Source organism: Sciurus carolinensis, chromosome 4 (assembly GCF_902686445.1).
Source record: "Sciurus carolinensis chromosome 4, mSciCar1.2, whole genome shotgun sequence".
Classification (NCBI taxonomy): domain Eukaryota; kingdom Metazoa; phylum Chordata; class Mammalia; order Rodentia; family Sciuridae; genus Sciurus; species Sciurus carolinensis.
In genome coordinates this window covers 166,443,642-166,471,554 of record NC_062216.1, presented here as the reverse complement: position 1 = coordinate 166,471,554, position 27,913 = coordinate 166,443,642, and the positions used below count along the sequence as shown (strand labels likewise).

At 61.9% G+C, this 27,913-nt stretch overlaps 2 protein-coding genes across 2 annotated transcripts; both read left to right on the top strand.

Annotated features, from left to right (window-relative positions):
* Positions 1 to 8,086: 8,086 nt before the first annotated feature.
* On the top strand, positions 8,087 to 15,640 carry Sstr3 (somatostatin receptor 3). Its single transcript, XM_047549475.1, is given in 5 exon segments — positions 8,087 to 8,582; positions 8,756 to 8,915; positions 9,579 to 9,724; positions 11,682 to 12,876; positions 12,879 to 15,640. Coding segments are annotated over 2 exon segments (1,251 nt in total). The 5' UTR covers positions 8,087 to 8,582; positions 8,756 to 8,915; positions 9,579 to 9,724; positions 11,682 to 11,714; the 3' UTR covers positions 12,968 to 15,640.
* A 5,802-nt stretch (positions 15,641 to 21,442) lies between these two features.
* On the top strand, positions 21,443 to 27,487 carry C1qtnf6 (C1q and TNF related 6). The gene is made up of 3 exons (XM_047549476.1): positions 21,443 to 21,618; positions 23,859 to 24,111; positions 25,382 to 27,487. The coding sequence occupies exons 2-3, from the start codon at positions 23,865 to 23,867 to the stop codon at positions 25,927 to 25,929; spliced, it is 795 nt and encodes a 264-aa protein (XP_047405432.1). The 5' UTR covers positions 21,443 to 21,618; positions 23,859 to 23,864; the 3' UTR covers positions 25,930 to 27,487.
* The last annotated feature ends 426 nt before the right edge of the window (positions 27,488 to 27,913 follow it).

Below are 27,913 nucleotides of genomic sequence, written 5' to 3'. Positions count from 1 at the left end.
GCTTGCCTTCAGGTGCGGCTTGATCAGGGGTCGGTGATACAACACTGGGGCTTGCTTTCCTGTACTCCTTGGCTCTGCTTGCTGCAGGCTGGCTCATTCTTAGCCACGTGACTTACAGGACTTCATCTTTTCAAGTTCAAGTTCAGCCAGACAGAGCAAGTGTCTATCCCAGACCAAATTCTAATGCAGGTTTACTCCAGGCCAGCTTTAGCCCGAGGCAATCAATCACGGTTCTCCGAAGGATGCTGGACTCTGACTGGCCGGCCTGGAGTGGAGTTAACCCAGAGGGGCCGCCGTGGTGGTTCGATCCCAAACGGACCCCGCAGCTCCCGCAGGCAGTGCCTCTTCTCTGCCCAGACACTGGCTCCGTCTGTGTGCCTGGCGCTGCTCTTGGCCCCAGGGATCCAGTGAAGCCCAAGTCCAGGCCTGCGGGGTGGACACTCCAGAGAGGCCAAGAGAGGGAGGGCCCAGCCCAGCCCAGGACTTGCCCCGCTGTCCGGAGTCCGCCTCCCATGAATCCCAGGGTTCCCAGCCCTCCGCTCCCGGGAAGCCACATTCTGGGGAAGACCGGATGGTATGTTTCCGAAGTTGCTTCTCTGAAACTGTGACACCCCCCCAGGGCCCGACCCAGGACGGCTGCGGGGGACCCTGCCCAGCGGGTCTGTTTCAGAGCCCTGGGGTGCACAGAGTCTGAGGGGGCCCCTTCCAGCGTCCTGCTCTTTGCCGGGCCAGGGATGCCTGGCCCCCTCGTGCCTGGCCCCTGCCCTGCTGCCATGGGCTGGACCCTCTTTCCTCAGCCCTTCCTGGACTCCCAGGCCTCCGAGTGGGCTGGGTCCCTTTCTGGGACCCCTTTCCTCTGCCCCTCAAACTCGCTCATGAGCTGAAGATGGGCTGGGGTGCCTCCTGTCAGTCTCGGGTCCTAAGCCTGCCCCAGGGAGAGACAGTCCTTGCTTTTGTGCCAACGATGATGTCCACGATGAGCTCCCGCGGCTCCCAAGGGCTTACAGGACCCGGACTGGGCCATCATTTGGTCCTTCACCAGAGAGATGGAGACCGTGCGCCCAGGCGGGTCTGAGCGAGCGGAGCGTGGTCCTGCTCTCAGAAGCTCACGGTCAGCAGGCTGCGGGGAAATGGCCCCTCTGCTCGGATGGCGCTTGACCGACCGAGGCCACGTGCCGTGTCCAGTCTCTGTCGCTTAGTGAACGAACGCGCCCTCTGAGCAGCACTGCTCCTTCCGGATGCCCTGCGGCCCCTCACCTGGTCCTTCCCCAGCCGCCCCCACTGCCTGCACGTCCACTGTCCACACGGGCCCTGCTTCCTGCCGGGTCCTGGAAGGAGCCTCCTGTCACTGTCAGCTACACCACGACTGTTGCGTAACGCGTGGCCCACACCGGAGGCAGGAGGCAGCCAGCCTCTGTGCTCACACCCACAGTGACCTGCGGGGACTGGGTGGGCGGACGGCCCGGGTCCAGGTCTCCCACCCTTAGACCAGGGCCAGCCAGGGTGCGCTGTGTCCAGCAGGTCACGGGAGCTCAGCTCTGCTGCCCCAGCTCCTGGAAGGCCTGGGGTCAGGCTGCGAGGTCCCCAGAGCGGAGGAGGGGAGGCTGGCTGAGGCCGGTCCAAGCGCTCGCGCCTCCTGCCTGGTCTCTGCCTCCGCCTCGCCTTCCCGTGACTGTCTGCTCAGAGCAGCTGGCGATCACACGACACCCAGACTGAGTCACATCAAGTCACCCCTGGTTTGCTCCTGTGGAGGCTCCTGGGGGCATTGGGGGAACCCCCGCCTTCCCATCTGCCCAGAGCCACCCACGCTACCCACTTCCCACAGAGCCCCAGCCAGGGCTGCTTCCAGAAGGTTCACTGGGCTCTCCCCCTGGGGCCTGGGATCCAGCTGTCCCTCCTCCCAGGCCACCCCTCTCTCTGTGCCTCTTGGGGACAGTCCTCCTCGCTGCCTATGATCCAGCATGTGTGAAATGGCCCTTGTCCATGAGGGCTGCCCCAGACTGTGAGCTGGTGGACGGTGGAGCCCTCCCTGTCTGGCCCACAGCTGGACACCAAGACCCTGGGGACAGCTGGCCCCGAGGGATGCTGGGTGAACGTCATGGTTTAGACCAAGGAGGGCATGGGTGGAGGGGGCGGGGCAGGCACCGGGGCGCCAGCCACGCCAACCCTTCCGCCAAGGGGCAGCCACGGTGGGTGTGCCCACCCAGTCGAGTCCCCAGAGGACGGCAGCCCCAGCCCGCACCCTGCAGAGAAGAGCCCAGCCCGGCCACCCAGAGTCACCAGAGAGGAGGGTGCGCTTGCTGCTGGGTGCCCAGAGATGGTGCCCAATAGTGACCCTCTGGGCTCTCGTGTCCTTGACACCCACTCTCTGGCCTCTGCCCCATCTCCTCTCCCTCCAGATCCCCCCAACACCTGACTCCAGCCAGGCCCCCTGGGAGGTGGGGGGCAGGGCAGGACGTCTCTCGCAGGGAGCGGCCCTCAAGGAAGGTGAACTGAGCAAGTTCCAGGCAGTCCCAAATCCCGTTCAAGTCCCACAGCACTGTGTCCTGCACCCCAGCGGTGTCTGGGGACCTCCAGGGGCTGGGAGGCCGGGGGAGAGACAGACCACGAATGACCCCATCTACACATCAAGAAGCACTTCGGTACAGGAAGGAAGAGCCTCCGGCCTCAGGGGACCAGGGTAGAGGTGTTTCCACCCCACCCTCTTTGAGAAACAGAAACAGAAACGCCCATCTTCACAGAAACCCAGAGACACCTGTAACCCAAACCACAAGGCGGAGCGGCCAGAGCAGATGTGGTGGTGAATGATTTACCAGCCGAGAAGGGCAAACCTGAGCCCGTGGCGATGGGGAGGAGGGAGTCTGGGGATTGAAGAGGCCAACCAGGCCAAAGGGTCTTACAGAACCCCAGGGAGGCTCGGGACTAGGGGACCAGGGAGGCTCGGGACTAGGGGACTGGACGCCACAGACGGAGAGACAGAGGCTGGGACCAGTGGGCCTGGCACTGTGAGCAGGTTCCCCGGGAACCACCCTGCACTCTGAGCTGGACGTCGCTTGTCCCTGACCAGGCAGGCAAGATTCAACCAGAGCACTCTGGCCCGGGCACCTGGCATGGACAGGGTGGGGGATCTGGATGATTCGACTCCGTTTAGTACAGACCCACTCCTTCCCGCTCCCCTGGAGCTGGGCGGGGCCACCGGGACACTAGGCCCCCGCCTCTGACTGTGCCTGGACCTTGGGCCTGCTTTCTCGAGCTCCCAAGATAAGAGTGTGCTGCACGTGGGCCCACGGGTGCCAGGGTGGGAGAGAACCCAGGGCAGGGCCGCCAGCTGCCCTGAGGCTGCCCGTGTAGAGGACATGATGGGCAAATGCCCAGACAGGCCATCTGGGTCATCCCATCCCAGCTGGCCTGACGGTGTGAGTGGAATAAACGTGAACCACTGTGGTCATAGGGATGTTGTGGGGTTTTGTTACGCAGCAGTATCTGCCCAATACAGGTGGATTAGCAAATGCTAAATTCTGAACAGGATGTTTCTAGCCCAGTCCAGGGGCGCTAGCACCCAGGAGCATACCTACGCAGCACAGAAACCCGGGGACCTGGTCACCCACAGGAAGATCTTCTGGATGCTGGCCTCAGGCACCCACGACAAAAGACCCAGTTGTTCCCCGGATGCGCTCACCACGATGCTCCTGAGCTCCAGCCAGGACATGACACCTTGTCCTGAATGGGAGCAAAGGGTGACAAGCTCGAGGAGAGCTGCTGTGAACCCGCAAGGCCCGCACGACAGGGGAGAAGAGGGCTGGGAAGAAGTGGAGATGCCTCAGCCGGCAGAGGACTCTGAAGGAACTCTCGCTGCTGTCCTCGGAGACAGGAGGCACGTCGTGTCCACAGGGAGGCCAGGATGCCGCAGCAAAGGAGCCAGTAGCACACAAAGCTGAGACAGGAAAAGTAAGGCTGATCCAGGGGCCCAGGAATAGGAGTTCCAGAAGGAAAGGATCAAAAACCTTCCCCAGAATTGAAGAACACAAACCTCCAAATTGAAACAGTCCCCTTTGTGCCCGAAACAATGAATGAAGCACCCAGCCAAAGCACTTCGTTATGAAATCTCAGAAATTCTGGGATAGAGCATGATTCTAGAAGCTTCCAGAATATAGAAAACTGTTATCAAAAGTTACACGTGACGATTGGGAATAAGCCAGAGGCACCCACAGATGTCCTCTATCAGTTGAGCCACAGTGAGCCTCAGCCTCCACTTCTATACCCAGCTAGACTGTCAAGGGCACACAAGAGCAAACGGGGAAGTCATGGGGCCTGTGTGTCCTCAGAACGACACTCAGCTGTCCCAGAGGAGGAGCTGGAACCCGAGAAACTGGATCCCCCATGGGAAGAAGGTGAAGGAATCCCCGCTAGACGATGAAGGTCACATGCCCTTCTCGATTTCCAAGTCCCGGCTGCCCGATGTGTGCTGGCCCAAGGGACGGCTGGTCCAGAGGAGGGCAATTGTGGTCTCCAAGAAAAAATCCTCACTGCACTTGGGCTCTGGAAACGCCACTGTGGGGTTTTTACAAAGCCACATCAGAGTGTGGGAATAAAATCCAAGACTTTGTTTTTAAAAGCTAAGTAAATGAAAAAAATGAGGTCATTATTAACTTCTGGCTGCACGTGAAATAATACTTAGATTGCATTAATCATGGGAACACCGACTAGGCATTTAACATAGAACCGTGCCTGAGAGTGGGGAAGGAACCTAAAGCCCTCGTCCACCATAACAGGAAGTCAGAACTGGGGGATCCGAGACAGGAAAACGAACAGAGTGTTTAGCAAGATGGAGTTAATAGGAGAAATAGCCAGGGCTGGGGTCATCTCTGGAACAGATGGGGCAGGTCCAGAGCCGTGTGAGCTTGGCTATTTTTTTTAATTTTTAATTTTTATTTTTTTAGTTGTAGATGGACACAATACCTTTATTTCATTTACTTATTTTTATGTGGTGCTGAGGATGAACCCAGTGCCACACCACGGAGCTACAGCCCCAGCCTGAGCATGGCTACTTTTTACTGTTATAAATATTTTCAGCACAACTAGTTTCTAAAATTTACTTGCAAACAATGTTTGGATAAAATAAAAGCAAATAAAAAAATAATTGCATTCTGGAGAAAAAAGGAAGCTCAGAGGAGAGGAGGGATTACTGGAGAAGACGGTCTGAGAGCAGGTACTGTCTACACCTGCAGGTGGTGAAGAGAGAGATCGGGAGCAACCTGTGCAAAGGCCCTGGGGTATGCATGAGGTGCAGACTGAAGAGCAGATGCGTTATAGAATGAAAGGAGGGAGGAGGGGGCAGAGAGGCAGGCAGGGGCAGGTTAGATGGGGCCTCAGATCAGGGTAGGGACAGTGGATTTTATCCAGAAAGCAACATGTGGCCACAGAAGAGTGACAAGGAGGTGACGTGTGATTTATGTTTTCAAGGAGTCATCCTCCCTGCCCGTCGGGGAGAGGGCGGAGGCAGGGGGCGTGGGAGAGGCGAAGGTGGAATAATGGCTGTTACCCTGTCTCCTCTTCCTTCTCAGAGTCTCTGGCCGGGAGAGAAGGGTCGAGGGGTCCCTCTTGATTTTCACGTGACTTTAGTCCAAAAAGAAGGAAAGTGGATAGACAGAGCGGCGCTGGGGAGGCGGGTGCTGAGCGCCTCCGGCAGCTTGGCCGGGGAGGCTGGGCTGGAGGAGAGAGGCCAGAGGCGAGGCAGCGGCCAGTGTTCCCTCCATTCAGCCCTCGCCAGAAACCCTGTGGGGTCCTGCAGTGAGATGGGCGCGTCCCTCTGAAGGGAGACAAGTCACATGGCCTGACGAGGACGCGTTGGGGCTCAGGCTCTCCTACCCAGTGTCCCAGCCCATGTCCCTACCAGCAGGAGTTAAGTGGCGCTTTTTCTTGTCACCCCTGGGAACCACCACAGTGTGAAGGGATTGACTCACTCTGTTGTCATGGCAACCCTGTGCCGTAGGTGTTCAAGATGAGGGACTAAGGCTCAGAGAGGTTAAGTCACATATCTGAGGTCACACAGCCAATTAAAAGGCAAAGCTGAGATTTGACCCCCGAGGGAGCTGACGGGGATGATGAGCTGGAGATCATTCTTGATGCGGACTTCAGGGAGCTGCAGGGCTGAGCTGAGGGGACATTTTATCTTCTCTTATTTGAGAAGACAGACCTCAGGCTCAGTAGTTAAGCCCTAACCCGACCCCTGGTCAGCTCCAGCTAGCAGAGGGACGGACCAGCCTCTGTCCTGGAGACCATGGGGACGGCCCAGAGTTGGCGCTTTGGGTACTCAGAGCCAGTGCAGAGGGCAGCTGTGGCGCCTGAGCCGAGTCCCCGAGGGCTGGGTGAGGCCCAGCTCGGCAGCTCTGGGACGTCCAGGGGAGGGCCTACCTCCTCCTGGGCACAGGACCACTTGCCTCAGTGTGGGGACGGCTGCATACAGACGGTCTCCTGAGGGGGCCGCAGCCTGGCCCTCCTCGCTGGCCTCCTGACGGGTCTCCCTGCCTCTGCCCTCGCTCCGGACGTGACTTCCCGAGTAGCTAGAGGGCAGACCTTCTAGAAACGTCCATCGGGTCACAGAACTCTGCTCCCCACAGGAAGCTCCCGACTCACCCAGACTGAGATGACAGCTCCCTACACAGACCACAGTCCCCATGGCGGGTGACGCCTCTGCAGTCGCCTCTGTCCTCAGCCTGTCCTCACTCTGTCCTCAGCGGCTCCGGCCCCGTCTGCTTCTGCTCCAGATCCACACCGGTGGGACCAGTGCTTGTTCACTGCCTGGCTCTCCAGCGTGGGTCCCAGGAGGGCAGGAGTCTGGGGCAGGCACAGACCAGCAGGGAGGGGGCTGGGCTGGCCGCAGAGCCTGGTGGACCACAGCGAGACCCCGGGGGGCACAGTGGAGGGGGAAGGCCGGGGAGTGCCACGGAAGCCCCACCTCAACCCTGGGGACGGCTCAGAGCCACCTGTGCCTTGGACCTGCAGGAGGCTGGCCTGGAGGCAGGGTTGTGCCCAGGGCAAGGTGGAGAGACAGTGTCCAGGCGGGCTCCAATGGAGGAGGGTATGTGGCTGGGCCTACTGTGTGCTGCAGCACCTCTGGAAGAATTCAGTTCCCAGTTTTCTGAGGACCTACTCTGCACTAGCTCTGGGACCTGGTGAAAAAGCATGGTCAGTCCTGGTCCCAAAGAATGGTCCACTCCAGAAAGGGGCTTGGTTGGGACCTGGCACCTAGTAGGTGCTCAACAAACAGTCCTTCCCACTTCCCTCTCTTCTCTGGCTTTCCCTCCCCCGGCTCTCCTGAGGCTGGGGTGAGGTGGTGCCCAGAGAGGCCAAGGGCAGGGTCTTAGACCAGGTAATCATGGCCAGGGTCAGCCTGGCCCAGCGCCTGTTTTTGTACAGCCCACAGGGATCACCACTGGCCTTCCACCCGGTGGCAGCAGATGCTAACTCAGTACTACAGTTAAGCAAATATCACCCAAGAGCTCGATTCCTGCGCAGATTCATATTAAAAATCGTCTTCAATTATTGCTATTATATATTTAATTTTGTCGAATAAAGATAGCGGAAGTCCGTCTTCCCACTGCACACCTTCCATTCAGCCTCCTGACTCCCAGCGTCTGCACTATTCATTTTCTATCCTGTCCTTGGCTCCTGGCTCTGCCGGGGACTCTCCAGATGCTCAGGATGAGGACCCCCGCCATCCCCGGGCCAGCGCGGCTGCAGGACTGGACGCAGACCCTGCACCCGCCCCCTCGGCGCAGCGCAGACCCGCCCTGGGTCTCCCTGGGGACGCGGCTGTCGTGGGGGGCGTGTGCCACGGTGGCCTGAGGGGCGTCCTGCCCTGGCTGGCGCCGCCGCCGCTCACCTGCCTTCTCTGCAGCTGCCCGCAGGAGCAGGAGCCGAGGCCACCGTGGGTGCCGGTGGCGCGATCTCCGGGGTAACGGGTCAGCCCCCTCCCCCGGCCCGCCCCTCCCCCCGCACCTGCTCGCCGCCCCGCCCCCGCCCCCGCGCCCCGCTGGCGCCCTCCCGTGCTGGCTTCCCGTGTCACCATCTGTGGCACCAGCCTTCCCTGCCGCTCGCCCGCCACCCCCTCGTTCTCCCTGCCCCTTCCTCGCCGTGTCCCTGCCGCCCGCCGCCTCCCTCCCGTCCTGCCGCCGCTTTCCTCCCTCAGTCACGCACCTCGCTGGCTTTGCACCCCGTCCCTCCCTCTCCACCGCCGTCCGTACCCCTTCCTCCCTTTCCGCTGGCTTCTTGCGCTCCCCTGCTCTCGGGCTTCTTCCCGGGAAGCGTCTCCCTCGGCCCCATCCGCTGTGCCCGCAGACCCCGTCTGTGCCCCTGTCCCCAGGCTGCGTCCTGGGGTGGGGAGCTGGGGGTGACGCACCAGGCGCCAGTGGGAAGTCAGGCTGGAGACCAGATGGAGAGGCGCCTGGGCAGATGTGCGCAGGCCTAAGCCCCCCAGTAGCCTGGACGTGGGTGCCCTGCAGGGTCCCCAGCTAGGGGAAGGGGCGGCAGAATGACAGCCACTCTGGTGGCAAGGAGGGGAGCCCTCAGCTCCTGGGCAGGTAAGGAGGCTGGGCCGGGTGGGCCTGGGTGGGATGCCTGACCCGTCCTCGGCCGTGGATGAGCTTGGAAGGCCAGGCTGGGGGCGCAGAGGCTGGAGCGTCCCAGGGAGCCAGGCCAGAGGGCTTCAGGGACCTCTGGCGTGGCTGCTCAGGATCTTGTGCCATGATTCCAGAGTCCTGGGGGCTCGGAGCAGCCGAGTGTCGGAGCTGGACGAAGCCAGATGCATCGTGTGGCCCTGCGTCCTGGGCTCCTGGGGCAGCTCCCGCGAGCTCCTCTGAGCTGGGCAGGGTGCTCGGGTCACTCCTGCTTAATCTCTTCAACAACGCTGGGAGGTGGGTATGTGTGTCTTTGCTTAATAGGCGTAAGTGAGGTCCAGAGAGAAGGAGTGACTTGTCCAAGGTCACACAGAAATTTGGCAGGGCTTGTGGGGTGTGTTCCTGGGCAGGGGGTCAGACCCCAAGCTGAGGGTGGAAATGAATCAGCCAATGCCGACTAGTATGTTCCAGTGCAGAAGCAGAAACAGCAGGGGCCTTCCGTCAGCACCAGCCAGGGCTGTCCCAGCTGTTGATTCCTCCTGGCCTGAGGCCTCCAGAGAAGCCAGCATGGCCGGGAGGTACTGATGATTTCAGAACAGATGGAACTGGGTTGGAATCCTGGTTTCCCACTCACTAGCTGGGTGACCTTGTGCAAGTTACTTAATCTCTCTGAGCCACAGCTTCCTCCTCCTTCCTGCCTCCTGGACTTCCTGAGCATTCCATGCTGCGAGTTCCAGGTCTCTGCCCAGGAACAGTGTTGCAATTGGAGCTTTGCTTGCTTCTGTCAGTGTCTACTGAGTGCCGGGTGGTGCGCTAGGTGGTGAGAGGCAGCACTGGAGGGGCTGGGGCTGGGGGACAGGGGAAGAGAGTGACAGGGTGTCTGGCATCCCCGAGAGCTGTCCTTGATTACTGTAGGGCTGGGGGCAGCTACTCACTCTCTCTGTGCTTCTCTCTCTCCAGAACAGCCCTCGGAGGAGTCCGCCCCCGACTCTCAGGCAAGCCTGTGCCAAAGATAAACCACACAGGGAAGCCTTCCCGCCCCAGAATGAGCTAGATCACGCCCAGGACTCCAGCTCCTTCAAGAAGAGGCGGCACCGACATTGCAGGTCTGGCTTACCCACGTGGAAAGCTGTCATTTCCCTGCCCGTGGTGCCAGGCCTGTTAAACTTTGACAGAGGACGGGTGGAGACGAGGGTGGAGGCAGGGTCTTGGAGGGAGGCCAGGGGCTCGGGAGGGGCCGCTTCATCCCTGGGGTGAGGAGGGTCTGCCTGGCGTGCACGCTCAAGGGTGTGGGCTTGTGTTTTGTGGATTCTTGTGTGTGCCAGGCTGCAGGGGAGCTGTCCTCAGACCTTCCCCCACCCGCCCGGGGCTTCCCTGCGGGCATCCGTCCCTGGAGCCTGGAAATTAGGTTTGCTGCCTCCCTGCTCCTCAGGGCCCTCGCTCTCCTCCCTCCTGCGGCCCTGGGCTGCGATTGGCCGGTGGGTCCTCTGGACAGAGGATCTGCCGTCAGCAGCGGGCAAGGAGGATGGTGACGTAGGGCACTCTGCTCCTGCAGGCCCGGGAAGCAGGACTTGAAGGTCCTAGGTCCCACAGTTCCCACCGAGACAGCTGATGCTAGCCTTCTGGAACTCTAACGTTCTCTGATTCAAGGACACTGAGCTTAAAATCTAGGCGACTCAGGTGCCTGGTTCTGCTCTAAGAACTGAACAGCCCAGGAGCGTAGAGAGAGCTCTGCAGAGGCCAGGGCAGCCCGGCCAGCCTGGCCCCGAGCAGGCGCCCTCCCTCCTGGCCTGGCCTGGCCTCAGTCTGCCAGCCTGGAAAACGGGTGGGTGGTCACAGAGGTCCTCCCAGACGAGTGCCTTCTTCGCTGTGTGGCTGCAGCCTGTGGCCTTGCCTTCGGTCCTCAGTGGGCACACACAGGTGCCCCCTCCCAGGTCCTGTGTGACACTCAGTTGGATCCAGTGATATGTGGCTGGTGGCACCATTAGAGGAGCCCCGCAGCCCACTGTCCAGACTCCCAGGCTCAGGAGGCCGATGAGGGCTTGGGGTACCCACAATTTTGGAATCCTGTCTTGTCTCCCAGCCAGGGGACAGCAGGGCGCTCAGAGGAGCCGGGCGGAGACTCGGCTCAGGGGTCCCAGCCGTCCCCGATGCCCAGCTGGCACTGGAGCCTGCGCCGTGCTCACCTGCCCTGAGGCATTGGCTGGGAGCAGGTTCCCAGGAGCGTCACACCTGGCGGGGGCAACGCTCACTCCAGTCCCATGGGAGGGAATTCAGGCCCGGCGTGGGGTCCTGCAGGCCGGGAGGGGCGAGTCCAGCTCCCATCATGCCAGCTGTAGGTCCCTGCATTGCCAGCTGGCCGGCAGGAGAAGGGGACCCGGGTGTGGGTCACCTCCCGGCAGGGCCTCCACAGTGAGCACAGCAGGCTGGCCAGGTGGCGGGCTGCTCACGGCTGACTCCCAAGGGAGGGCCGCCCCGAATCTGGCTCTTCACCCCAGTTGGAATCTAATGAAGCTTCAGACGCAGATGTGGTTATTTTTTTTTTTTGGTACCAGGGACTGAACCCAGGGGTGCTTGGCCACCGAGCCACCTCCCAGCCCACTCTTTTGTGTTTTGAGGCGGGTCTCTCTAGGTCGCTGGGGCTGGCTCTGAACTCGAGATCCTCTGGGCTCGGTAAATCTCGCCTGGAGTTTGGAGGTTCATCTCAGGACCTGGGTTCCAAGTTGAGGCCCTGAGATGTGAAGGGTGTTTTTCAGATGTGGGGACCCATTGCAGCGGGGTGTCGTATGTGGAAAGGACGAGAATTATTTTGTGAAATGACAGGATGTCATGTCCCAGGCCACACTTCAGCTGTGGTAGACGGGAGTCACTGCCCTCAGTTTCTCATCTGAGAAATGGGGACGCTCAGTCCAACCCTGCTGGGCTGGCAGAGTGAGAAGGAACTTCAGGCTCTGGGCTGGGTGCAGGAGGTCCCCAAGGCCACCGTGATGGGGGATGGCACGGAGAGCGCCGTCCCCTGCCATCCCCTGCCGTGACTGAGCAGTGTCCTTCCTCCCTCCACAGGCCACCAGCTGACTTTGCCGGCTTCCCTTGGCGATGGACACCCCTGGCTATCCTCCACTGTTGCCTGCGACCTTGGGACCCGATAACGCCTCCTTGTCCTGGCTCCTGGACGTCACTCTGGGAAACGCGTCCTTGGGCCCAAGCCCCGCAGGGCTGGCGGTCAGCGGCATCCTGATCCCTCTGGTCTACTTGGTGGTGTGCGTGGTGGGTCTGCTGGGCAACTCGCTGGTCATCTACGTGGTCCTGCGGCACACCGCCAGCCCGTCGGTCACCAGCGTCTACATCCTCAACCTGGCGCTGGCCGACGAGCTCTTCATGCTGGGGCTGCCCTTCCTGGCCGCCCAGAACGCCCTGTCCTACTGGCCCTTCGGCTCGTTCATGTGCCGCCTGGTCATGGCCGTGGACGGCATCAACCAGTTCACCAGCATCTTCTGCCTCACGGTCATGAGCGTGGACCGCTACCTGGCGGTCGTGCACCCCACGCGCTCCGCCCGCTGGCGCACCGCGCCGGTGGCCCGCGCGGTCAGCGCGGCCGTCTGGGTGGCCTCGGCGGTGGTGGTGCTGCCCGTGGTGGTCTTCTCAGGCGTGCCCCGGGGCATGAGCACCTGCCACATGCAGTGGCCGGAGCCGGCGGCCGCCTGGCGCGCGGGCTTCATCATCTACACGGCGGCGCTGGGCTTCTTCGGGCCGCTGCTGGTCATCTGCCTCTGCTACCTGCTCATCGTGGTCAAGGTGCGCTCGGCCGCGCGGCGCGTGCGCGCGCCCTCGTGCCAGCGGCGGCGGCGCTCGGAGCGCAGGGTCACGCGCATGGTGGTGGCGGTGGTGGCGCTCTTCGTCCTCTGCTGGATGCCCTTCTACGTGCTCAACATCGTCAACGTGCTGTGGCCGCTGCCCGAGGAGCCCGCCTTCTTCGGCCTGTACTTCCTGGTGGTGGCGCTGCCCTACGCCAACAGCTGCGCCAACCCCGTGCTCTACGGCTTCCTCTCCCACCGCTTCAAGCAGGGCTTCCGCCGGGTCCTGCTGCGGCCCTCCCGCCGCGTGCGCAGCCAGGAGCCCGCGGGCCCCGAGGGGACCGAGGAGGACGAGGAGGACGAGGGAGAGGAGGGCGCGGAGGCGCAGCCCAGGGAGAGGAGAGGGAAGGAGGCGGCCGGCAGGGTCGGCCAGGCCGCGCAGCCCGGCACCAGCCGGCAGGGGCGGCGGCGCGCGAGGAGCAGCAGCTCCTCCCCCAGGAGCCCCGGCGGGGGAGAAGCGCAGCACCCCGCACCCCGCACGTCGGCTGTCTGTGAGGGTCGTGCAGGCAGGGCAGGGCCGCGGGCCTGCCCAGGGCATCCCGCCTGAGCTCAGAGGCCCCAACTCTGATCCCACTGCTGGGTGACCGTGGCAGGCCACTCTCCCTCTCTGGGCCTTGTTTCCTTCTCGGTTGGGAATCAAGAGCCTGGATGAGCTGTGTCAGATGGAGGGATCCGGAGGGCGTGGCCACGGGGTCCAGGTGCGGGACGCTGCAGCCTGCCCTCTCCCTCAGAGGTGGGGTATCCTGGGGGATGAACCTGCACCTCTGCCCGGCCCTCGGGGGATAAGCCAGGTCTGAACTTGCTGGGCTCACACTCAGGGATGGGGAGATGCTTGGGACCGGACTGGAGCCCGGAACAGAAGGAGGTCGGGGTCGGTGGGGAGGGGACAGGGGAACTGCTCAGGCCCCAGGCCAGCTCTCCCCTGGCCTCACAAGCTGACAACTCGGTGACCTCCAGGCCCTGTGACTGCCGAGCATGGGAAGAGTCAGCTTTTCCAGGAAGCTAATGAAGTCTAGCTTCAGGGCGTCTTGCTGCTTGGGCCCTTTTCAGGCCCTGGGTCTAATTTTGTACCTTGTGATTTTGTATTCCTTTTCTGGGAGAGGGACCCCAAATTTCATAAGCTTGGGCCACCCAGAGCCTAGCAGGGGCCCGCTGAGTTTAGCCCCTGGTCCGGAGGCAGCTCGCTTTAGGTCCTCCAGGGCTTCCCTCCAGGGGCCAGGAGCTCCAGCCTCCTCCTTGACCCACAGCCCCTCCCAGATCCACACAGACTGGCCCGGGGAGCAGAGTGTCTGGGAGCAGTGAGAGGGGACGGTCAGAGAGGAAGAGGCTGGGAGGGCAGGCAGAGGGAGGAGAGGGAGGAGAGGAGGGACAGGGCAGGAGGAGGACAGATCTGTTTTGGGACCTTGGAGCTGCCCTCCTCCCCTCCGGGCTGAGCTCAGTTGCAGCGTCTGTGGGACTGGGCTGGCCAGTGCCCAGCCTGGAGGAAAGGACACTTGGAGGGGGCGGGGGAGAGCTGCGCCCTGAACGGATGGGGCCCTGGGAATGGAGCTGGCGCCCAGGGATGTCGGGAGGTAGGAGAACCCCTGCCCGGTGGGATGCAGGCCTCCCTACCTTCCGTGTTCCCAGGGGACCCCAGGGAGCGCCACCGTCCAAGGCTGGGTCTGGATCCCCTCCCAGAGCTGACCCTGTGGGGCCACCGTGAGGCCGGCCCCAGGGAGGGTGGTTCTTCTGGCTAAGCCCTGCACCACGTGCCCCCAGAGAGGGCAGGCTCCTCAGGGAAAACACAGGGACCAGGAAAGAGAAGACCTGGCTCCTCCGCTCACCTCAGGACCCTTGATGCCTTGACCTCTCTGGGCCTCAATTTCCCATCAGGAAACAGAGGCCATGACCCCAGCTTGCTGCCTGCGGGGGCCCGGGGTGAGAAATGAGTGAGCAGGGTGAGCAGCAATGAGTGAGCAGGGTGAGCAGCGGCTCTCACACCAGCAGGGTCACGTCAGAGCACAAAGTGGGCGGGCCTCCCCCCAGGCCTGGCCGGCACCCCCTTCTTTAGCAAGTGGCCTTTTGGAGCTTTTGGAGGAGAGAACACCGTAGGCCATGCAGAATGGCGAGAAGGTGGCCAGAGGCCAAGGGTCAGAGAGGCAGGGCTAGGCGAGGGGAAGTTCACTATCCTGGCCTCATGTGGAGGCTGGAGGCCAGACACTGGCTCTGGGGCTTGGCTGGGGGCTCCCCTGAGGAGGATCTGAGGGACTTTCCTGATGACTCTGCTCCCCAACTACCCGGGCAGGTCAGCACTGGGGCTGGGCTGCTGGTTAAGAAATCTTACTGCCTCTGCCCCTAGGACTTGTCAATAAAGACGGTGACACATGATAACAGCAGTGGCTCAGGTCACTTCGTCTGTGGGATGCCGTGTGTTCGGATGGTGTGAGTTTATGGGTGTCCGGGGCCCACATTTTTTTCTGTACTGGGGATTGAACCCAGGGGTGCTCTTCCACTGAGCCACACCCTCGGCCCTTTTATTTTTTATTTTGAGACAGGGTCTCGCAAAGTTGCAGAGTCTGGCCTTGAACTTGCAATCCTCCTGTCTCAGCCTGGGATTAAGGTGTGTGCTCCCATTATTTTATGAAACAACGGGACTCATGTCCTGGGCCGACTTCCAGTTTCACGAGCAGGATCACTTCACCTCCCTGAGACTCGGTCTCTGGTCTGAGAAATGGGGAAGCCACCATTCAACCTTACTAGGCTGTAACCTCAAGCTCTGGACTGGGGTATAGGAGGTCTCCAAGGGTGTGGTGGCACAGAGACAGCCATCTTCTGTCTTGACCGAGTTGAGTCCTCCCTTCCCCAGGTCACCGCTGACTGTTGACAAGCCACCTCTTGATCATGGGCACCCTGGTTATCCACTGGTGCATGTGAGCCCGGAACCTGGGAACAGTGTATTCTATGCACCCTGGCTTCTTTTTGTGTGGCTTCCCAGAGTTCAGGTCCTTTGAGGGACCTAGAAAATGTCCTTGACAGACCTGGGCACATCCTTACAGATCTTGATCCAAGAGCTGCAGGTACCATTTCTTCCTATTACCCAAATAGCGAAGCTCATGGAAGAAAGCCCACTGGCCCTAACTGAGTCACACGATGGTCCCCTGGGCCATCACCAAAGACAAGGTTATAAGGTTATCCTGCTGGACCAGATATGGGTCCCTGTGTCTCCTCTTCCAGCCAGAGAAAGCTGAGGCGCTGTGGGGCACACCAGGCTAATGGGGCAGGGGCTGGGGCAGGGACAGACTAACAATGGCAAGGGAAGGCGGGCCAGGCAGCCTCAGCGGAGTGCACTCAGGGCTCGCTGGGCGTGGCTGCCTTTGCTGGGCGTGGTCATGCGTGTGCGTGGGTGTGAAGGTCTGAGTGAGCACAGTGTAGGGGTATAGTAGGTGCTCACACATCTCAGGTGAGCGTGTCTTGGGGCGTTCCCTGTGGCAGGCGCACGTGGAGTGAGTGCAGAGGAGCTCCCTGGCCGGGGCACCACGTGGGAGCTGACCACCTGTGGGTACCTGGAGCAAGTGCGAGAACAGGACCATTGCGTTTCCCGCCTGCAGGGGGCGCTGCGCACACCGTGACGCTAGCCTCCTTTGGAGTTCTGCCATGTGGTCGCAAATGAATTGACGCATGGTGGGGGTGCGGAGGGGGAAGGCAGGGAGACTGAAGGAGCTCGTGTGGGCGTTTGGGCTACGATCTATGCGGGAGGGGAGCCTCGGGGGCTGCAGGCTGAGAGGCTGAGTGGGAAGGCAAGGACAACCCACCCTACCTGCGTCCTCCTCTCTAGCCATCGAAGTTGCTCAGACTCGAGGCCTTACCTTGAACTTGTCTCTCAGAAGCCGTTGCCAGGCAACAGCCCACGGCTACCAGGCTCTGGACCAGGACTTGGTGCGTTGGCATTGGCATTACCAGTGAGCAGCTGGGAGTCACAGGATCTGTGGCGGGGGGGTGGACATGGCCCTCAGATCTTAGGGCTCCTTCTCACTTGGAAGGGGTGATGGAGACCACTGACCCACAGGTAGGTGGCAGCCCATAAGAAAACTCTCAAGGCAGCCAGAACCCCAAAGTGTAGTGTGCAGGGCTTCCTGGAGTTGCACAAGGCCATTGGCCACCCAGGCCTCAGGCTCTCACTGTCACCGGCAGCCCTACTGCGAATCTTGGTGGCTCCACTCTCGGGGAAGTGAACGCCCTGAAAGTCACAGGACCCAAAGGCAGGAATGCCTGGCCCCACTCTGCCGTAAACCCACGGTGTGGCCTCCAGCCATTCATATCACCTCTGTGGACAGAGTTCATTTTGTGAACAAAGGTTTTGCAGAGCACCAGCTCTGTGACGGGCCCTGACACTGACCTAGGAACTGGGAGGCCACGGACACGTCTGTGCCTTCAGCACTCATGAGCAGCCACCTGTGGGTCACTACTCTCTGGGCTCTGTGGGGAAGAAGTGCAGTGTGTCCTGGGAGAGCGAAGCTGGGCTGCACTGACCGGATGTTCCGGCCCGAGGCAGGGACCTTCGGGTGCCCGGGCCCTGGGGCCGAGGAGTGGGTGAGTTAAGGGAGAGAGGTAGAGGTGAGTTTCCCTTCAGGGACCGGTGGGGTCAGACAAGGCCTCCTGGGGGTTAATTCCCATTAGGGGCTGAATTGTATCCCCCCAAATGCAGTCAAAGAAGTCTTACCCGCAGGACCTCAGAGTGTGACCTTGTTTGAAATAGTGTCGTTGCAGATGTATGTCAAGAAGAGGTCGGACAGGAGCAAGTGGGTGGGCTCCTAATCCAGTAGGTCTGATGCCCTGAGAAAAGGAGAGATTTGGACACAGATGCGCACGCAGGGAGAACGCCACGGAAGCACCAAGGTGAGCTGATGCTTCTCCAAGCCGGGGATGCCAGTGATCGCCAGCACGCCACCAGAGGCCAGGACGCCTCCCCCGGGACTTCCAGCCCCCAGAGGTCTGGACCACCCGTTGGTAGTGTTGAAGCCGCCAGGCTTACAGAACTTTGTTAAGGCTGCCTAGCAGATGGCTACCATCCCCACCTGCCGGTTGGAGTCGGCGGTCGGCTCTCCTGGCTCTCTGGAGGACCTGCTGGATCAATCCATTCCCTCCCTCATTCCAGTAACGGTCAATTTCCAAAAATGGAGGGCAGAGATGGACAAAGCCTGTCTTCTGAGAGCCAAGAAGGTTCCAGCAAAGATACGAGGCTGTTCTTAAGCACATGGACAACTGGTACAGGTGAGGAAACTGAGGCCAGGAATGGGAGGTGACGTGTACCCAAGCTGTGTAGGGGAGGGACAAGGCATGGCCTCTCAGCCTTGCTTTCTGCTTCAATGGACAGGAAATGTGTCAATATTTACTCATGGGAACAGCAGGCCTCGCCACACTTGGTCAGCACGCCCAGAGCAGGCTTAATCTCTCCATATGCAAGATCACAGTTGTCTCTCTGTGGCTACATTCCTTCCACCTCCTCAAAGGACAGAGTGTCCTTCCCTGCTCTGGCCATAATCAATGGCCCCTTTTACCGGGAGAGGGAAGCAAACACATGCCTGTTTACATGGGCAAAATGGCAAGTGGGCTCTTGGCCACACAATAAGATCTGAACCCCAGCTGCACCCCTTCTTAGCTCTAAGTGCCTCTGAGCCAGCCTCAAAATTTCTCTGCGCCTCAGTTTCCTCATTGGCAAAATGGGCTCCACAGGGCCATCTCACAGGACGGGAGGCAGAGGCTGGTTGCCTCCAACCGAGGTCAGCCCTGAGCTCTCTGTCCCGCTGCGGGCGCTGCGGACCCTCAGGCACGCCCCGTTTCCCCTCGGCGCCCATTCCGCTCAGACTCGGCTCTATTCGGCCACATTCGGATCCACTCGGTTAAACTCGGCTCTGTTCGTCTGTACGCGACCGGACTCGGCTCCGCTTAGGCAAGCTCGGCCTTGTTCGGCTGTCCTTGGCTCGACTCGGCTCGGCTCCGCTCGGCGCGGCTCGGCTCCGCTCGGCGCCGGACACTCGGAGACCTCTCTCCCGCGCGGTTGCGGCTGTTTGCGCTCTACGTGTTGGGCTTCCGGGGTGCAGGCCCCGGGCGTGGGACCGAGCTGAGCGCTGGCCTTGCGCAGGCTGGTCCTTGCGGCTGGCATCCCGTCTGGCTGGGTGCCGACGGTGCCCCGAGCGTGGCCGGGTCGTGGAGATGAAGTTCCGCCAGGGTCTCTCAGTCAGTTGCGGACTCGGTGGAGCGGGCCCGGGGCTCCCCCTGCAGGAGGCCGCGGCGGAGGGGTGCTGCTGGCAAGAGGGACTCTGCCACTTTGCGGGGAGTGCTGGGGCTCGGAGGAGAAAGTGGGTGACAGGGCGCCCCAGCCAGCCCCGATTGGCCCTTCCCGTCCCCTGCCCTCTTCCTCCCGAACTGGGATGGGGCGCTGGGGTGGGCGGCTGTCCCTGGCCGGGACGCAGTGCAGGCTGCTGCGGCACATCGGCTTTCCCCAGCAGGTGACGCTCGCGCTTCCTTTTGTGTAGTGATTAAATTGGCTAATGACCTTGAAGGAGTCGGATCAGTAACTTGCCATTCACGATTTACATCGCTGACCCCAGGAGTCATCAAGTGGGGAAAGGTGGGGCGGCTGGGGAGCACCGCTCCCATCCTGGGAATCTGGCCTCGGTGACAGGGGTCAGGCCTTCTGCACTGGAGTTACACTTTTACTGATGGCAGGGTGCAGAGGACATGCTAGGGACCAGAGGTTTCCACACTGGGGTGTGTGGGAGGAGAGTGGGCACAGGGTTCACCATATTCAGGATTTAGTCAGGTAGAAGCCCTGGTGGCAGCCAGTGGGCAGCCCCGCTGCCTGTCCCCGGGTGCTGTGACAATCTTCACTTTCTCATGCCCATCTGGCCCAGGGACACCTGGGCTCAGGTATGGAAACTCCCCAAAGCCACACAGCTAGAAGGGATGGAACTAAGCCACAACCCAGGTTTGTCTACCCCAGGGCCAGAGCTGTCTCCAAGCCACCTGCTGAGGAGACCCTCCTGGCTGGGAAGCCACAGGATGATGCCCAAGGCAGAGCTCAGCAGCATGGAGAGCGTGAGAGGAAGTCTCGAAGTCCGAGTTGGCTTTCTTGTCTTTTCTACCCCTGGCACCTGCTCTGGACCCAGGGGGCAAAGGCCCCTTCTCTGGGCATCACACGGCTGGAAACCAGTGAGGCTTTCCCTGGGCTGGCAAAGCGCTTCCCTCCGCAGACCTCAGCCTCCTCCTCTGCTAAGTGGGATGGGCAGCTTTGCCCCGCAGAAGGGCTGCTGGGTGGAGAGGGCACAGGCGCCCCACCTGTGGCTCCCCATCCCCCATCCATCTTTTCTCTCCAGCCCGCTTCTAGGCTTTCTAAGCCAGAGGCTCGACACAGCCCAGAGCTTCCCCACCCCCAGTTCTGCTGACTCAGCCCTTTTCCCTGGTGGCGGCAGTGTGGGGAGGGTGGTTCCCGCCCTCTGCAGCCCTGGCTCTGTGCCCTGGGAATGCTGCCTGGGGCAGAGCCCTGCAGACAGCAGGGCCAGTGTGGGCCCGACGTGGGTCCCCATGGCCATAGTCCCTCCCACAGCTTGCTTCAGGGTTCCTGGTAGCCTTGAGCAGACCTTGGGGCTCCAAGTTGGTGCGTGGGTGGCTGGGTGGGTGGGTGGTGGGGAGAACAGCACAAGGCTGGAAGTCAGTGCAGCCAGGCTCCCATCCCAGCCTGGACTCCGGTCTGCTCTGTGGCCTTGAGCCAAAGTCTTGACCTTCCTGGGCTGCAGATTCCTGCCGGTCAGATTAAAGAACTGGGTTAGATCATCTGTAAGGCTTCTTCCAGGCCTCGTGTTCTGCTGATTGTTCTCCAACAAACAGGAATGAGGCCCAGAGATGAGCCCTGGTCGAGGACACACAGCCCGGGGCCGTTCCATCCTCCTCTCTGCGCAGCTGTGAGTGTGGACTGGGGTTTAACCTGCAAAGCCCAGGTGTCAACAGTCCCCGCACTGCCCCTCCCCTGCCGGTGCATGCCACCAGGGCACTCTGGCTTTTGGGAGAGCACTCCTATTGGACAGGGCCTGGGTTCCTCTCCACTAGCTGTGAAAGTCACACAGACTCTAGGGCTCCAGCTCCTTCCTGAGCCTGAGTAGGACCAGTTGAACTGATAAGTAGAAACATCCTTTGGGAACCAAGGTCCCTAGAGGGACCTTGCCTGGCCAGGCAGTGGGTACTAGTAAATGGGGACCGCGAGGTAGGAAGAGGGCAGTCTTTGCATCCGGGTCTCTAGCCCCAGGGTGCCAGGGTTAGGAGCCAGAGCTGTGGCCTTCGCCAGACTGCCCCAGCCTAACCAGAAGGAATCCAATGCAGGACCTGAAGGACCCAGGGCCACACAGGCTGCTCTCCTGTGGATTTGGGGATCCTCTCTGTAGGGGGTTGGCTCTAGACCACCAGGAGGCTGGCAGGACCCCACTGGGACATGGGGACCAGCCTGGCTACCTGCTCATCTGGGAGGTCGTGTCTGTCCAGTTGTACCAAGCTGTCCCACGTGCCTCATACGGATGGGCTGGAGGCTGGAGGCCTAGGACACCCAGGGTCTGAGAGGTAAGGTAATCAATAGGCCAAGTCACTGGCCAGTGGGCAAGGATTTGAAGGACAGCGCCAGCGCCCTCACCTCTACCTGCTCTGCTGTGGCGCAGGGGATGAGCCCTGAGGCTCCGCTGGACCCCAGGGTAGTGCTGGGGGTCCCCAGTGTTACCTTCCCACCTCCCACTTAGGGACCTCTCCCCTCCTCCCCTCCCTGTCGCGGTTTCCCAGTCCACCCGTGGAGGGTCCTCGGACCCTTTCTGCTCTGACTTTTCTTCAGGCCTCTGAATCCCACTGGACCCCATTGGACCACCAAAGAGTTAAGCGCAGGAAATCCCGGCTCCCTCTGTCTCCGCAGAATCCCGGCGGCGGGGCGGGGCGGGGGAGGGGCAGTGGGAGGCCAGCTCGGCTCCCTCCGCCCTCGCCGCCCGCCCCTCCATCCCGGCGCCCGCCCGCTCGCCCGCCTGGGGGTCTGGGCCGGCAACAAGTTATTATCGCGGACATGGGCCAAGGAGCCAGAGGCCGCCCAGAGCCCCGGGGTCCGTGAGCCGCAGTGCGAGGCCTCAGGACACAGGGTGAGTGGCCATAGGCCCCTCTGCTTCTGCCCAGGGGCCGAGGGACCCGGGGTCAGAGCCTGGGGTTCCTCTGCTCTCCGCTCGTCCCCCTCCACCTGGCCGGCCTGCACTCCCCTCCCGACTCCCTGCTGGCCGGGGCCAAGGGCTTCCCCAGCCGTGCTGCTCAGACGCTGGCAGCAGCCGCTCGGTCTGCCCAGCCCACCTAGTGGTCCCCCTGCCACCCCAGCCTTAGAGGACCCCGCTTCCCGCCGAGGCAGCCGGGAGCCCTGAAGTCACCCTCGATGGCGCGGCTCCCACACTCGGTCCTCGCCTGGCGGCCTCCGGCGGCCAGCAACTCTAGCTGTGGTCACTGCTGCTGCAAAGGCTGCTCTGCTTCCTGCTTCCTGCTCCCGGGGTCCCTGCCCTGCGCCTCGGAGCGTTTTGATTCCCATCAGGCCGGGCCAATAGGAAACAAAAATGTCTCCAACCCGTGCCAGCCCTCTGGAAAAAGTTGTGAACCTTCCGGCCCGCCCTGGCACAGGGAAGAGGGCTGCCGGGGCAGCGGAAGGAAGGGTTCTTACACGTCTTTGACAAGTCTGGCACTCTCCCTGCATACAGTCCTGTCAAATAGCCTGGCAGGGAGGTGGGGTCAAGGGTCAGGAAGCCCAGAGAGGTTAAGCCAGTAGTCTTAGGTTGCACAGTGTGTAAACTACTCAGATCTCAGTTCTGACTCCAAGGGCTCAGCTGTTACCACAGGATGAGGCCACACCTAGGGCCAGAAAGAAGAAGGGAATTTTGCTCAGATCTGTAGTTTATAAATGAAGGGCGAGGATGATAATCTGAGGGGCGGGGTGTTGGGCAAGCCTGTTGAGCAGGTTCAGGAAGCGCCCCCCCCAGGGTGGGCAGAGAAGAGCCAGGGAAGGGTCACCTCCAGGAAGCGGGTGGCTCTGGAGACTCTCAGCTGCTGCCTCCCCCAGCCCCTGCCCCTTCACAACCCAGCTCCTCCCTGGGTGCTCAGCTGAGCTCCTGTGGCATTTCAGAAAGTTATCATTTTACCTTCTCTCTGTGTATTAACCGCAGAAAAATATTTTTGAATTGTACTAAATGTTAAAGGAGAACATAGAGGAAATAAACAAAGAAGTGCCAGAAGGGTAAAAACCAGTCTGGTTTCAAAAGCCGAGTTTCTGAGTTTCTGATCCTGCGATAACAGGGTGGCGCCAGCCCCTGAGGAGGCTGCCACCACCTCAAAGGCCTGGCTTCCTGCCCACCGTCCCCAGGCCTGTCTCCCTCCACTGGTGTCCAGGCTACTTCCTGCCCTGCTCCTGGAACTCTGGACCTCTTCGTGGCCAAGGTCAAAGGCAGAGCCTCACTAAATCCTTGGAGGTCTCTCATCTTTTGCATTTTCCTAGGCCTGCCCCTTCATTCCAATTTACCACCTTGGCAGCTGATTGGCAGGTCCAGAATGATTGACACAACCACCATTCAATGACTTAACTGGCTCTGAGCTTTCCCTGCGGAGCTTCAGGGTAGGGGTAGTTGTGGAGGTTGCTGACTGCACAAAGATGTCCCGGGCCAAGCTGCACCCCTGCGGAGTGGCCTTTCCCCACCGGGGACTTCTTGCTCTCTAGTTTGTCTACGCAGAGGGTGCCTTCGGTCCCTCACATAAAGGCCCCACGAAGGTTAGGATGGCCTGCAGTCTGTGGCTCAGCCCGCCAACCCCGAGTTCTCCGGGAGTTGTCAGGCAGGACCCCCATGGTCTCTTGCCATGTGCCAGAGGAGCCCTTCTGTCCCCTTTACCAGGACCGTGGAGTTTGCAGGCCCACCACCCCTCTTCTCCCCTGAGGAGGAGCCTGCAGGATCCGGGGGGCCGGTCCCCAGTGCCCTCGGCCTGCCTCCTGCTGCCGGGGCCGTGTAGAGGGTCCAGAGCAGGCCGACCGGCCGATGGAGGGAGAGGAGTGCTCTCTGGTCCCCTGGCCACCGCGCACAGGCAACCGCGGCATGCCCTCCCGCCCCCGCCTGGCCTGCTAGGGTCTCGACTCTCTTCAGAGGCGCGTCCTCCTGTCCTGCCGTGTGTGGACAGGTGCCAGCCGGGAGACTCAGTGTCCAGGCCAGGGCGTGGCTTCTCTGCCTGGCCTCCATCTTCTTGTCTGTCCCATGGGGGCCCCGCAGGGCTCCCCCGTTGTGTGGCGGCATCCGCCCTGGGTGCCGCCCGTCGAGGTGATGAGCGAGGCTCCGTTTCTGTTCCTCCTTCCTCATTTCAGGTCGCCATGGGGACCGCTGCCCTGGGTCCCCTCTGGGCAGTCCTCCTGCTCCCTCTCGTGGTGTCTGGGGTCCCCACCGAGGAGCCTACGTCCGGGGAAGCTGTGCCCTCTGGCCCCTCTGGCAGCTGCCGCCGGTGCTGTGACGCTGAGGACGCCCTGGCGGACGCTGCGGACGTGTCCCCGGCCTCTCCGTCCGCCCTTCCCTACATCCTGCCTGAGGTCAGGCCCTACATCAACATCACCATCCTGAAGGGTGAGTCCCACAGGAGGCTGGGAGGGCCTGGAGGGGAGGTGGCAGTGCTGTCCCCGTCACTCACTGTGTTGGGCCCAGTGTGTGCCGGGGGGCTGTGAGGGCAGAGGCTGGGGGACAGGCGGGCCTTCCAGGCAGGGCTCAGCAGGTGCCGAGGCCCCAGGGCAGAGGCTCAAGGGGCAGGGGAGGCGGGAGGAGGAGGCAGGGCCAGGTCCAGCGAGCCCGGCCTGCCAGCCTCCGTGAGGACCCTGCTTCTCCTCAGGGGGCAGGCGGGTTTGAGTCGAGGAACCCAATTCCACTTGGACTTCAGTTGGGTCCTGCTAATGTCACATGCAAAACAAGTGGCAGGGGACAAGGGTGCAAGTAGGAAGCCTGTGGGGCCACTTGGGCCAGCCAGGCGAGGGCCAGCTTCCTGACATGAAGGAAATTCCTGGGGGCTGGGAACGGGCCTGCTGGGGCCAGACCCTCGACACCCTTAGCCTCCATCTTTGCTCACACTGACCCCATGAAGGCGGAACTTGGCAGATGAGGAAACTGAGTCTCCAATGGGAGAGAAGCTCTCCTGGCGTCACATGGCTTCCTGGAGAGACCAGGATTTGTCCCTGAGCTCTGCATAGGGCTGCCCACTCCAGTGGCCAGCTAGCATGAGTCCCTGCCCCAGATGTAGGTGGTGCCTGCTTGTCTTCCATAGGTGGGCCTGGAGCGAGGGCCGGGCCTGCCTGGTCTTGGTGAGAGGCTGCTGGCCCCCAGGGCGGGTGGAGATGGCCCTGGTGCTCGCTGCAGTTTGCCTTGTGTGTGTCCACGGGATGGCTGTGGCCGGCTCACCAACCCGCCTGCGAGGCCTTCAAGAGCCAGACAGGAGAAGCAGACTCAGCCAGGAACCATCCCAGGTCACACAGGGGCAGTACGGCCACTGGGGCTGCTGGACTCCTGGTTTTCCTCCAGGGAGTTTTCTTGGTTCCTTCTCTGGGTCAGAAGCCAGGGCTCCCCTGCCTCATGTGCCTGCCAGCCTGGACGGTGGCAGTGGCCACAGGGTGGGGCCGGCCTCGCAGGGACCTTAGTCACACTCCGTGCTGGGGAGGAGAAGCAGGCGGTGGGGGGAGACGGTCAGGTATCTTCTCTAAGGGACCTTTGGGGAGGTGACGGCTGACGGGCCGTGGGGTCTCCCTGAGTGCCGGGGGCCTCCCGCCGCCCACGCAGGGGCGGAGCCTCCCGGAGACAGTTCCTGGGCTGGCGCCCGTCCCCACTCCCTTTCTTCTTCATCTCTCCGCAGGTGACAAAGGGGACCGCGGCCCGCTGGGCACGCCAGGGAAACTGGGCAAAGAGGGTCCCCGAGGGGACCGCGGCCCGCAGGGTGCCAAGGGCGCCAAGGGGCAGGCGGGCAGCCCGGGCAGCCCGTGCGCGACGCGCTCCTCGGCCTTCTCGGTGGGCCGCAAGGCGGCGCTGCACAGCAGCGAGGGCTTCCAGCCGCTGCTCTTCGACACGGTCTTCGTCAACCCCGACGGGCACTTCGACATGGCGGCCGGGCGCTTCGTGGCGCCGCTGCGCGGCCTCTACTTCTTCAGCCTCAACGTGCACAGCTGGAACTTCAAGGAGACCTACGTGCACGTGGTGCACAACGAGGCCGCCGCCGTCATCCTGTACGCGCAGCCCAGCGACCGCAGCATCATGCAGAGCCAGAGCGTGATGCTGGCGCTGGCGCCCGGCGACCGCGTCTGGGTGCGGCTCTTCAAGCGCGAGCGCGAGAACGCCGTGTACAGCGACGACGTGGACACCTACATCACCTTCAGCGGCCACCTGGTCAAGCCCGACGACGACTGAGGCCCCGGCCCCTCGCGCCCGGCAGCCCTGGGCACCGCGGGAAGTGGGCCTTTCCTGCTGCCACCTGGCCGGTCCCCAGTGCCTTCCGTCCCTCTCCTCCTTTCTGACCTAAGCCTTCCAGGACTCTTGCGCCTTGAAGCCCAGCACGTCCAAACCCGGCCCTGTGCTGCCCGACCCCAGACCTCCTTCAGGTGCAGATTCCGACTCCCCGGTCTGGATTTGGGCCCAGGGCTCTGCATTCCTGTCCAGGGCCTGGGCGGTGCTGGTGCTGCTGGTCTGTGGACCATATTTGAGTCATCGTGTTTGAGAACTTTCCCAGCATTCTAGTCCTTTCTGAACGTTCTGCAATCTCCCTTCTAGGATGCTCCCAACATCCTGAGATTCCCTCATGGCCGGGAGCCCCCTCCCCTGTGCCCTTTCCCTCTTCTCTCACCCCCTTCGCCCCCATCTCTGCAGCCACCGTGTTTATTCATTCATCAAACACGGAACACTCACTCTGCCAGGCCGGGAAAGCCGAGGCCCTCAGAGCCAGCCCGCCCCCTGCCCCTGCCCTGGTAGCCCCCAGTCTAGCCCTGCTGGGGTGGGGGCAGACGCCTGGGTGCCCAGGGCTGCCCTCGCCAGTCTGCGTCCTGGGTGTCCAGGCACCGTGGGTCCTCGTTTCCCACTGCTCCAGGGGCACGGGGTCCCCGGGGTGGAAATGGAATCCTCTGCCCGTTCTGCACCCTCCTGCCCGTGCCCGTGCCCAGAGGGGCCTGGCCAGTTAAGGGCCCAATGAGGAGATGAGCCAGGAGTTTGGGTGCATTTGGGGGTACAGGGCCTGTGGGGAGTGATGCCAGCTCGGGGCTTCCCACACGGCTGGAGTGACCCGAGAGGACCCCTCTTGTCCCTCCCCCCTCCCAGGGCTCTGCCAGGGCCTTGCTCCACCCCTCTTGCCAAAGGCATCTGAGTCTATCCCCAGAACTTCCAGCTGCTGGCAGACACTCATGTCTGTCCCAGGTGCTCTCCGACCCTCTGGGCCCTCCCACTAGCCCAGTGTCCCTGACTCACCAGGTTTGCCAAGGTGCTGAGGCCCGGGCCGCCCCTGCCCACACAGCCCCTGCCAGCCTGGAGTTGCCCTTGCTAACCCTGGCAGGGCCGGGGCCTCAGCAGGTCTGGGGGCTGGGCAGGCAGCGTGCAGGTCACTTGCCACCCCCAGCCGTACTGCCATGAGAGGCCCTGGAGAGGCCAAGCAGAAGCAGGGACGTCAGGCCTCTGTCCCTCTCCTTCTCCAGGGTGTGTGGCCTGGCGGCCCCCAGCCTTCCACTGCCCCTCCCCAGGTAGCCTGACCTTCTCTGAGGGAGGTCGCCTCTGCCCATTGGTGCTTCTGCAGGCTGTGGGGCAGAGGTGGCCTTGTGGGGTGGTCTCTGGTGCTCACAGCCAAGGGAGCCGTGGCCACATGGCCAGGTGACGAGCAGGGCCTGCCATGTGCCACAAAGGCCGGTGCTATAAAACCACCCCAGCCCTGCTGTGCCCTGCCCTGCTTGTCCAGTGGGATTAAAGTTTGCTGAGTTCTCTTGGCGGTTCCGGCTGATTCTTTCTGCTCTGCATCCCTGGACTGCCTTGGGAGGGAAGCTGCTCCTGGTCCTGCTGCAACCTGGATCCAGGACTCCAGAGAGACTGGGGACGGCCCAAGGCCTCACTCCGTGTGCTGTCCTGCAAAGAACCGGCCCCTTTGTCACTCCCCAAACCAGTGTGCTGGAGTTGGTGGACCCAGGTCAGAGACTGCTGTGACCTGGGAGAGTCCCCACCCTGAGCCTCAGTTCCCTCAGTGTAAAATGGGCTGATGATCGTTGACCAGTGGGAGGACCACAGGATTACGTGGGTGCCATTTCCATCCTGGAACCAGCATTTATTGAGCGCCAGTGGTGTGCACAGAGACTACAATGAAAGCCCAATGCCTCGCTTCCTTGGAGAATATCCAAGGAGGTGTGTCCTAGCCAGTCAC